Source organism: Salmo salar, chromosome 24 (genome assembly GCF_965601325.2).
Source record: "Salmo salar chromosome 24, fSalSal1, whole genome shotgun sequence".
NCBI lineage: Eukaryota > Metazoa > Chordata > Actinopteri > Salmoniformes > Salmonidae > Salmo > Salmo salar.
In genome coordinates this window covers 18,387,769-18,400,101 of record NC_138314.1, presented here as the reverse complement: position 1 = coordinate 18,400,101, position 12,333 = coordinate 18,387,769, and the positions used below count along the sequence as shown (strand labels likewise).

The 12,333-nt window shown below is 43.2% G+C and overlaps 1 protein-coding gene across 2 annotated transcripts in view; it reads right to left on the bottom strand.

Moving 5' to 3' along the window:
- Window positions 1-12,333, bottom strand: part of LOC106584974 (uncharacterized) — a 47,470-nt gene that overhangs the window by 17,350 nt on the left and 17,787 nt on the right. For both annotated transcript variants that reach the window (XM_014170661.3, XM_014170662.3), the window contains one exon: window positions 398-494. In XM_014170661.3, the coding sequence (XP_014026136.3) occupies window positions 398-494 (97 nt within the window). The remainder of the gene's footprint in view (window positions 1-397; window positions 495-12,333) is intronic.

Sequence of the window (12,333 nt, the reverse complement as noted above, 5' to 3'; positions counted from 1 at the left end):
ACTATAGTAGCACTATGGTAACACTATGGTAACACTATGGTAAGTAGATCTATGGTAGCAATATGGTAAAACCATGTTCGCACTATGGTAACACTATAGTACCACTATGGTAGAACTATAGTAGCACAATGGTAACACTATAGTAGCACTATGTACTGTAGTTATGTCAAAGGAACCTATCACATAATCCCAGGTTTGCATAAACCTTACAGTGTAAACTTGTGTACCACTCCTGACCTGAGTTATATCACATAACCTGCTCAAATGGATACTATGTAAACCAATTGTGAGCCCCATACAGACTGAGAATGAGATGCAATATTGTACAATATAATACAATAGAACTCAGTGACTATAGAGTGTAACAGGCTGGTTGTTTGGGAAGAGGTGACCTCACCGAAGGCGGCACAGCGGCAGGGGTCATGCTTGTCCAGATAGTGTTCTAACGTGTCCCATCCCCCACCCACACGCACCATCACATGAGTACGTAGGACCTGAGGAGAGAGAGAGAGACAAGGTTACAACAATGACAAACATAGCATCCATTCACACATGCACTCTCATAATGAAGACTAGAGAGAGAGAGTTGATACTATGAAGCTTAGTGCACACACACATACAAACACACAACCAAGTGCACATACACAACCACTCGGGCACACACATACACACAAAAGCACACACACTGTTTAAAAAACTGAAGTGATGTTTAAACCCAGTGACATGGTGCGATACCACACAGACCGTAGATCAAGTCAATAGATATGTAAATCCTACATGTGGGGCAGCATGCTGAGCGCTTGGCCCTGAGTCCCTGCCCCCAAAGTTAGGTAACACTCCCATCAGATGCACTCCTGCTAGTGCCAATGCCCCCTCCCGCCTCCCACATGACCCCCAGCTGCTGCCATTATGACCACTGTTCATCGCCATGCCAACACAATTAAAAGGAGAGAGGAAAACAATAAGAGGCACACTGCTATGAAAGACACTCTCCTTTTCTCTCCTCTCTTCCCCTCCTGTCAGCTGGCTTCCCCATGCTTTCAGAGTGGGGGGGTGACATCTCATCCTTCCCCTCCTCTCTGCTACGATTTCAGCTATAGAGACGAGAGGAGGGTGAGAGAGAGAAGAATGGGGGATAGGAAAAGAGAGGAGAGCTCTGCACATTGAGGCACAGAAAGAAGCCCAGAGTATGAAGAGATAGTGTCTCTATCTCTCTCTCCCCTGCAGGCAGACGTGTTCCTCACAGCAGAGAGGGAGGCTGTATATTTAGCCTGATGTGATGGTCCCGTGGATAAAGCCACGCTGGCCTGCCTCCTCTCTGGGTTGTGTAACTACTGCTGCCAGCCACATGTTTCATTTAGGGGCTGTGCCCGTGTCTCTGCGGCCAGGCCAGGACACGAGGGTGCATCGGTGTGTGAGCTGGAGCTGGCAGTGAGCCAGGCTGCACCAAATCACATGGCCACACATGGCTTCCCAAACTCAGGACAGGACACTACCCACAGGACAGCTGCTCCTGCTCCACCACGTCCTCGGCTGCTCTTCAACGTGCCCACCACCGCCAACACAATGTCTGTCTGCAAAACAGCTGTCCTCCTCTGCCTTACTTCTTCTTTTCTATCTCTGGTTCTGCTGCTACTCTACTACTACTTACTATACTGTCTGTCCTGAGATGGTTAGTCTTATTCATAGCCGTTCCCACGTGATGGTAAACAGCTAATTCTCTATTTCTGGCCTGTTGTCTATAGCTGGTCCACTGCCTGACCTAGACCAACTGTGAGGACCATGATAAGGATGAGTTTATTCCCTGGACCAGTGATGCTCCAGTTGTCTGCCTCAGCAGCCATCTTTGAACCAATCCATCAGTGATGGGGGGGATATCCCACTCTCCACAACTCTAGAGAACCAACTCCTGTTTCTATGGCAATGGGGAACAGAGATGACTTGTAATTGCAATGGGGGCGGAGTAAAACAAATCCCTCCCAATTCAAGATTGAAGTTTTAAGTTCATGGCTCGTCTGACGCTGTACCACAACTCAAAGCACCCCTCACTTGTACAGGGGTGACCTCCCTGGGCGGGTCCACCCCATTCGCTCTCCTTCATTTATTTATCCCCCTTTTTTCCCCTCACTTCCTCCCTCTCTCCTCTAGCCTGAGCTTATTGTGAGGCTTTGGCAGCTGAATGGGGCCTGTTGGCTTGATGGTGGCTGCCAGCAGGCTAGCTTCCTCCCTGCAGATGAATAGTGAAGCGTGTTGGCTAGGCTGAACTAGTGGCTGCTGGGGGATATGCATAATCACTGTCCTCCTCAGTAAGAGAGGGCGGAGATGGTGCTGAGGGGGGTTAATCTGACAGAGAAACTGCTCCCCTACACACAATCTAAAGGCACGCTTCAAACACACTGCCAATACTACACTTGAGTGTAACACTTTACCTGCTATAAATCCACTACACTTTGAATTTGAACACTTTAATGATTCCAATGCAGCCGCTGCACTCGAGATAACACTTTAACATTACCTGCTTCCAAAACAGCCATTACACTTAGGTTTAACATACTGCACAAGTAAGATATTTCTAAAAACAAAGTCAGTCATACAAGCTTTAAGAAACTTAACACGAAACGTCTCACTGAGGTGTAACCAATGATTTATATACTGAACAAAAATATAAATGCAACAATTTCAATTTAGTCATTTAGCAGATGCTCTTATCCAGAGTGACTTACAGTAGTGAATGCATACATTTCATAAATTTTTTTCTGCGTACTGGTCCCCCGTGGGAATCGAACCCACAACCCTGGCATTGCAAACACCATGCTCTGCCAACTGAGCCACACGTACTTCACCTATTAGACAAACCTGATAGAAGTGTGTCTTAATATGTACCATTTGGATATAAGGCCAGGAATGAATCTAAAGGTCACTATGTTCATGTATCATACAAAATACTAAAACTATACAAATGGGATTAATCTCATATGAAGTATGAGTTTGCAGTATGAACAAACCTCTATCTAAAATGGTCTGATTGCTAATACTGTAATATTAACATAGTGGGAGATGTGTGTTAAAGCAGACTGATAATAAAGCAGATCAGTATCAGGGGTATTTGGCCCCTCAGGAGAGTCTAGGAGTCCCTTGTTATAAAAACATCATGTCTCAGCTGTCTTTGCCGAGTGTATTCTATCACGCGGTGTCGTTGTCGTGAATGCCAGTGTTACTTCTGAACAGCGCGGCCAGCTGCTCGTCGTAGTTGACGACGTTCCTCTTCATGATGTCCATGCAGGGGCCCAGCAGACGCTCAAACGTCTGCACGTCCATCACTAGACACTTGACGTTTCCTACAGCGTACGCTGAAGCAGCCCGGGGCTTGTTGGTGACCAGAGCCAGCTCTCCAAAGTACTGTCCCCTGGTGCACATGGCAATCTCTACCTCCTCTTCCACCCCTTCTCCCTCCTCCTTTTTCAACTTGCTCGTATTCATTGTTATTTGTACCTGACCAGATTCTACTATGTAGAAACAGTTAGCTGTGGCCCCCTGTGCTATAATCTGTTCTCCATCAGTGTAGGTCTTGGAGGATAGAACAACCACCACACACATCCTCTCAGAGACCTGTAGGGATGTGAGCAGGGGCAGTGATTCGATGAAAGCCTCGAAACCAGTCAATTGAAATAAATTCATTAGGCCTTAATCTATGGAGGGCATAGGCCCACCCACTTGGCAGCCAAGCCCACCCACTGGGGAGCCAGGCCCACCCAATCAGAATGAGTTTTTCGCCACAAAAGGGCTTTATTATTATAGACAGAAATACTCATCAGCAATCCCACAGGTGAAGAATCCAGATGTGGAGGTCCTGGGCTGGCGTGGTTACACATGGTCTGCGGTTGTGAGGGCGGCTGGATGTACTTCCAAATTCTCAAAAACGACGTTCGAGGCAGCTTATGGTAAGGAAATTAACATTTAATTCTCTGGCAACAGTTCTGGTTGACATTCTTGCAGTCAGCATGTCAAAACTTAAGACATCTACTGTGTTGTGTGACAAAACTGCACATTTTAGTGGCCTTTAATTGTCCCCAGCACAAGATGCACCCGTGTAATGATCATGCTGTTTAACCTGTCTGGGCTAGGGGGCAGTATTTTCACGGCCGGATGAAAAACGTACCCAATTTAAACAGGTTACTACTCTGGCTCAGAAACTAGAATATGCATATTATTAGTAGATTTGGATAGAAAACACTCTGAAGTTTCTAAAACTATTTGAATGGTGTCTGTGAATATAACAGAACTCATATGGCAGGCAAAAACCTGAGAAAAAATCCAACCAGGAAGTGGATTGTAGTTTTTCAAGACTGGGCCTATTCAGTATACAGTGACTTAGGGTTAAATGTGCACTTCCTAAGGCTTCCACTAGATGTCAACAGTCTTTAGAACGTGTTTCAGGCTTTTGCAGTCAACAGAGAGCGAACAAGACCTCCTGGAGTCTGATGACCGAGAGAATGACAGGCCACAATTACGCGCGTTCACGTGAGGAGGTAGCTGTGTTCCATAACGTTTTTCAAGACCATGGAATCGTCCGGTTGGAATATTACTGAAGTTTTACGTTAAAAAGGCCCAGAAATTGATGTTTTACAACGTTTGACATGTTTCAACGTAAATAAAACTTTTTGTCGTGAAATTTTCGGCGCGCTTCCTACATTTGGAGTAGCTTACTGAATGCGCAAACAACAAGGAGTTATTTGGACATAAATTATGGACTTTATCGAACAAAAAAACATTTATTGTGGACCTGGGATTCCTGGAAGTGCCTTCTGATGAAGATCATCAAAGGTAAGTGAATATTTCTAATGCTATTTATGATTTTAGATGACTCCAAAATGGCGGGTATCTGTATTGCCTGGTGTATTTTTCTGAGCACACTACTCAGATTATTGCAAAGTGTGCTTTCCCCGTGAAGCTTTTTTGAAATCTGTTACAGCGGTTGCATAAAGGAGATGTTCATTTATAATTCTTTGAATAACAGTTTAATATTTTATCAACGTTTATGATGAGTATTTTTGTAAATTGTTGTGCTGATTCACCGGCAGTATTGGAGGCAAAATATTTTCTGAACATCACGCGCCAATGTAAAATGCTGTTTTTGGATATAAATATGAACTTTATCGAACAAAACATACATGTATTGTGTAACATAATGTCCTAAGAGTGTCATCTGATGAAGATCGTCAAAGGTTAGTGCTTCATTTCGCTGTGTTTTGGGTTTTATTGACACATGTCCTTGCTTGGAAAATGGCTGTGTGATTATTTTCGTCTATGTACTCTCCTAACATAATCTAATGTTTTGCTTTCGCGGTAAAGCCTTTTTGAAATCGGACAATGGGGTTACATCAAGGAGACGTGTATCTTTAAAATGGTGTAAAATAGTCGTATGTTTGAGAAAGTTGAATTATGACATTTTGTTGTTTTTGAATTTGCCGCCCTGATATTTCACTGGCTGTGGTGGTCCCACCTAGCCCATAGAAGTTAATCAGCTTCTTGGTATGCCATACCTTTCAGGTGGATGGATTATTTTGGCAAAGGAGAAATGCTCACTAACAGGGATGTAAACAAATTTGTGCACATTTGAGAGAAATAAGCTTTTTGTGCATGTTACGTTCCCCAGTTTCTGTGTTGTTTTGGGTTTGTATGTGTTTGAATGTGTGTATTTCAGGAAATGGCTTCCTGAAGTCCAAAGCAGCTGATTGGTCGACCCCATTGCAGATTGGAGCTCTGACCCCGCCTTCTCGTCAGGGGATACAGCTGTCTGCAATTACAAACTCCTTCTGCAGCTTGAACAGCCGGGGTTCCTTTGAGGTAGGGAGAGCTTCTTTGTATGTTGCGTGTCTGTATAATTTGTTGTAAAGTAGTTTGTAGCCGGTCCTGCAGAGGTATGTTTATGTCAAAAAGACTGTTTTTGATTATTGAAATTGTTCTTAGTAATTATTCTGTTTTTGTTCCCAGGGGGGGAAGGGGAAGGCACCTTGGGAGTGTTTAGGCAAGCGGCCTGCGGGCATACATATACCCGTAGTATGTACTCTGTCTTTGCACACTAGGTAAGACTTGGGTGGACCACCCCCTGTATTTTGGTTAGTGCACCAGGTGGCATTAAGAATAAGTAAGTAGTGGGTAGGTAGGTAGGTAGGAGAGGGGGCTCTTAACTTTTACTTCCTTTGTTTTGGTTCTGTCCAGCCTCTTTTCCCCAAATTACCGTGTGAAGGAAGAATAAATTCCCTATAAATGGTCATTTTCTCTACCTCTATCATCCTTACCCGCACACCTCTTTCACTCCACGGGAAATTGAGTGTAGCAGGGTGTTACGTACACCTCTTGGAGGAGGGAATGCAACATTGCATACGGATTATTATATTTTTTTCATAAACATGTGACCAATACTTTCCATGCTGTATTTATTTTTGACTGACAGGGGGTGTTTTGAAGCCACCACACCTCCATCTTGGCATTTCCCCCAGTCATGTCACCTGTGATACAGGTCAGTATTCAATGTCCTATGTCTAAGGACATCGGGGACATGGTGCGTAAACCGGCATCTAGGGGCAACAGAAAGCGCTGTTACATTCAAGGCAGTTAACCTACTGTTCCTAGGCTGTCATTGTAAATAATTTGTCCTTAACTGACTTGCCTAGTTAAATAAAGGTTACATTTTAAAAACTAGGTTTCGGTTTAGCTAGAGCAACAGGGATGGATGTAAGCATCTGCCTCTGGTGCCAAAGGTTGCATGTTCAAATTAGGCAAAAAAACTATTTTTGTTTTCAGTTAATTCCTAACCTTAAGATTTCGGTGTTATTGCCTAAACTTAACCCTAACAATTCTGAGATGATGCCTAAACTTAACCTTAAACACTTAGAAAATGTGATGTTTGGAACAACTTCATAATTTGATGTTTGAGAATGAATGTCTAATTCTGACATGACTGTGAGAGCATGTTGCTCCTCCACCCTTTAAAACTTGTTATGGCTTGGGGGCAGTATTTTGACATCTGGATGAGAAGTGTGCCCAAAGTAAACTGCCTGTTACTCAGGCCCAGAAGCTAGGATATGCATATTTTGGATAGAAAACACTCCTAAAGTTTCCAAAACTGTTAAAATAATGTGAGTATACCAGAACTGATATGGTAGGTGAAAACCTGAGGAAAATCCATCTAGGAAGTGGGATATGTTTTATGTGTGTAGTTTTCAATTGAATGCATATACAGTATGTATTGGGTTAGGACCAAGATTGCAGTTCCTATGGCTTCCACTAGATGTCAACAGTCTTTAGTCATTGTTTCAGGCTTGTTTTCTGAAAAATGAGGAAGAATGAGACCATTTTCTAAGTGGACTGTAGAATGAAGCAGAGCTTGTTGCGCGCGTGACCGATTGCGCTCCCTTCATTCTTTTTCCTTTCTATTGAATTGTCCGGTTGCAATATTATCAATTATTTAGACAACCTGAGGATTAATTATAAACATCGTTTGACACGTTTTTCGATGAACTTTACCGGTACTATTAGGATGTATTTGTCTGCATGTTTTGACCGCCATTGAGCCAGTGGATTACTTCACAAAACGCGCCAACAGTTTTTGGGACATAAAGAGGAACTTTATCAAACAAAACAAACATTTATTGTGTAACAGGGACTCTTGTGACTGCAACCATATGAAGATCAAAGGTAAGTGATTAATTTTATCGCTATTTCTGACTTGTGTAACTCCTACTTGGCTTAAATGTTTGTATGCTTTTGTAAGCGGGGCGCTGTCCTCAGATAATCGCATGGTATGCTTTCGCCGTAAAGCCTCTTTGAAATCTGACACAGTGGCTGGATTAACAAGAAGTTAATCTTTAAGCCGATGTATAACACGTATCTTTTATGAATGTTTATTGAGTATTTCTGTATTTGAATTTGGCGCTCTGCAATTTCACCGGATGTTGTCGAGGTGGGTCGCTAGCGGAACGCCTGCGTCAGAAAGGTTAGAAAATATATTTTGGAAGCCTTAGAAATTAATTTATTAATGTCTACATTTTGTCTTTGCCAAGTTTTATTCTATTATAGACACCTTTAATGCATACTTTTGCGTTGTCTTATGTGAACTAAACATACAAACAAAACATTTAAATAAATGTAAATACATGTAATTTTGTCCTTGAAACATTTGAATGAAATACTATAAAACTCCATTCATTTCCATGGAGGACTGTTTTTCTGAGCAGTGCCAATATGGCCGACCGGTGGCTTCATTGCCCAAAACACAGCAATCGGCAATTTAGGGTTTATATACATCATTGGGTGTAACAGCATACCATAAATCCAAACATACACACTGTGCTTTTAAAGGACCTACATGATTCTCCATTTTAATCTATGGGCAAGTCTAAGCTTCCTAATACAGTGACAATATTGACAGCCTTAGGCATTAAGGCAGACATCTTGGAAACACATACGATTTGGAATGGCATCCGTTGAGTCCATAAATTGGGCGGAGGTACATGGGAGGTAAGTGAAACTGAATCGATCAGGCAGACTGCCTTTTTGATGGCAGGGGGCGAGAGAGTTGCAGTGGTGATACCAGGCAGGGCCCAGAGCCCCAGACTGAGGCACACAGCCCTGCAGAAACAAGCAGCCGAGCAGGCCAGATAAGGGCCTGCACAGGAAATGACCCAAAGCTCTATTTGTGTCTTGCTGGACCAGCTTGTTTGGGAGAAGGGAGGTCTGGGTCAGCCTATAGGGAGGTACTAAGAGGCAGAGAGAACATTGGGAATAGGTCAGATCAGTGGAGATTGTAAACAATATGCAGAGTGGACTGTGGAGAGTTAAATCGCTGTAGTTTGGGGGACTTTAATCATCAACCAGATGTTTTGTTTGTTTGACCCCGTTTTGGTTTTCCTTGTAGGAACATGTTTTGCTACATGCCCCCATTGTAATACAGTGTAAGCAGCCATGAAAACAGCATATGAACATTTGACAGTCAAAAGGAAATTGCTCCAGGGCATTTTTGCATCTATGCAAAAATATTAACTGTTCCATTTTAAACCCTAACCCAATCTAAATGATCATTTTAGAGCAATCCAAAACCATATCCATGAGCTGTGAAAAACACACCAAACCTATGAACTTTTGGACTGTGTAAAGGTGTAACTTCAATACTATGGTTGACCAGTTCAATCCATAGTTTACTAATGCATCCATGCACTCCTAGGGGAAAAAATGTGCTATCTAGAGCAGTGGAGGCTGGTGGGAGGAGCTATAGGAGGATGGTCTCATTGTAATGGCTGGAAAGCATTTATGGAAAGGAGTCAAACGTGGTTTCCATATGTTTGATACCGTTCCATTTATTCCATTGTAGACAGTACAATGAGCCCGTCATCCTATAGCTCCTCCCACCAACCACCACTGATCTAGAACCAAAAGGGTTCTGCTGCTGTCACCATGGAGAACCCTTTTGGGTTCCAGGTAGAACCCTTTCCAAAGAGGGTCCTACATGGAACCCAAAGAGTTACACTTGGAACCAAAAAGGGTTCTCCTATGGGGTCAGACAAATAACAAATTTTTCTAAGAGTGCAGGTTTAAGACATACTCATGCCTACATATACATTAACATCCACACACACACAGGCCTGTAGGGAAGCAAAATTCATTTCAATACTCAAGAATAACAAAGCACCCTTTACTGTCTCAAACAATCAGCCTGGTGCCAACCCTTAGTAAACTTTTGGAAAAAAATGTTTGGCCAGATTTCGCAGTAAACACATTGACAACTGCACGCTTATAGGGAAGGGCACTCAACATGTACGGTACTTATAAAAATGACTGATTGGCTGAAAGAAATGTATAAGATCGTGGGCGCTGTTTTGTTAGACTTCCATGCAGCTTTTGACATTATCGATCATAGTTTGCTGCTGATAAAAACATGTGTTATGGCTTTATATCCTCTGCTATGTCGTGGATCGAGAGTTACCTGTCTAACAGATCACAGATGGTGTTCTTTAATGGAAGCCTCTCCAACATAATCCAGCTAGTCAGGCATACCCCAGGGCAGCTGTGGTGAATTCCCTGGTTTTCCTGAAATCCCGGTTGGCGGTTTCCAGAATCAGATTTCTGGAAAACCATTGAATTTATTGAAAGTTCCCAGAATTTTGCAAGCCTAACTGGAACTGAGTGATATCCTATTGATGTCTTTGCACAGGGCTTTCAGAAAGTATTCATACCCCTCGACTTGAGTTACAGCCTGAATTTAAAATTGATTAAATTGTTTGATTTTCTTTTTTGGTCACTGGCCTACACATGACTCAACATAATCACGTCAGTTATCACAGCAAGTCACTGAAAGACTTAACAATGAGCTGCAGTCAGTTTTAGAATCAGTGGCATGTTATAAGCTCATCCTAAATATTTCAGAAACTAAATGCATTGCATTTGGGACAAATCATTCACTAAACTGTCAAATTGTCATTAAATGTGGAAATTGAGCAAGTTGAGCACACTAAACTGCTTGGTGTAACCATAGATTGTAAACTGTCATGGTACAGAACATATTGATAAAACGGTAGCTAGATGGGAAGAGGTCTGTCTGTAATAAAGTGCTGCTCTGCTTCCTTGACATCGCTATAAACAAAAGTCCTACAGGCTCTAGTTTTGTCACATCTGTACTACTGCCCAGTCATGTGTTCAAGCGCCACAGAGAGGGACATAGGCAAATGACAGTTGGCCCAGAACAAAGCAGAACGGCTGGCCCTTAAATGTACATGGAGAGCTAGCATCAACATGCATGTCAATCTCCCCAACCTTAAAGTAGAGAGATTGACTGATTGCATCACTACTTGTGTTTTGTGAGGTATTGACATGTTAAAATCAATATCAAATCCAATCCAATGCTATTTGTCACATGCTGCGTAAACAACAGGTGTAGACTAACAGTGAAATGCTTACTTACTTCCCAACAATGCAGAGAAAAATTTTAAATAGTAGAACAAATGACTTGAGGAATAAATACACAATGAGTAACAATAATTTGGCTATATGCATGGTGTACCACAGAGTCGATGTGCAGGGGTACGAGGTAGATGAGTACATATAGGTAGGGATAAAGTGACTAGGCAACCGGATAGGTAATAAACAGTAGCAGCAGCGTATGTGATGAGTCAAAGGGTCAATGCAGATACACAAAAGTATGTCGACACCCCTTTCAGATTAGTGGATTCAGCTATTTCAGCTATACCCGTTGCTGACGGGTGCATAAAATCAAGCACACTGCCATGAAATCTCCATAGACAGTCAGTAGAATGGCCTGACAGAAGAGCTCTGACTTTCATCGTGGCACATCATAGGATGCCACCTTTCCAAGGCAGTTCATCACATTTCTGCCCTGCTAGAGCAGCCCCGGTCAACTGTAAGTGCTGTTATTGGGAAGTGGAAACGTCTAGGAGCAACAACGTCTCAGGCACGAAGTGGTAAGCCACACAAGTTTACAGAATGGGACCGCTGAAGTGCGTAGCGCATAAAAATTGTCAGTCCTCGGCAACACTCCCTACCCAGTTCCAAACTGCCTCTGGAAGCAACATCAATTTGTTGGGAGCTTCATTAAATGACTTTCCATGGCCGAGCAGCCGCACACAAGCCTAGGATCACCATCCGCAATGCCAAGTGTCGGCTGGAGTGGTGTGAAGCTTGCCGCCATTGGATTCTGGAGCAGTGGAAACTAATTCTCTGGAGTGATGAATCATGCTTCACCATTTGGCAGTCCGACAGACGAATCTGGGTTTGGCTGATGACAGGAGAACCCTACCTGCTCCAATGCATAGTGCCAACAGTAAAGTTTGGAGGAGGAATAATTATCTGGGCCTGTTTTTCATGGTTTGGGCTAGGCCCCTTAGTTCCAGAGAAGGTACATCTTAACACTACAGCATACAATGAGATTGTAGATGATTCTGTGCTTCCAACATTGTAGCAACAGTTTGGGGAAGGCCCTTTCCTGTTTCAGCATGACAATGCCCCCGTGCACAAAGCGAGGTCCATACAGAAATGGTTTGTTGAGATCGGCGTGGAATAACTTGACTGACCTGCACAGAGCCCTGACCTCAACCCCATTGAACACCTTTGGGATGAATTGTGGCTGTGGTAGATTGTTCTCTCTGCTATCACTTGGGTGGCTAGAGTCTTTGACAATTATAGGGCCTTCCTCTGGCACCGCCTGGTATAGAGGTCCTGGATGGCAGGGAGCTCGGCCTCAGAGTTGTACTGGGCCGTACGCACTACCCGCTGTAGCACCTTGTGGTTGGATGCAAAGCAATTGTCATACCAAGCAGT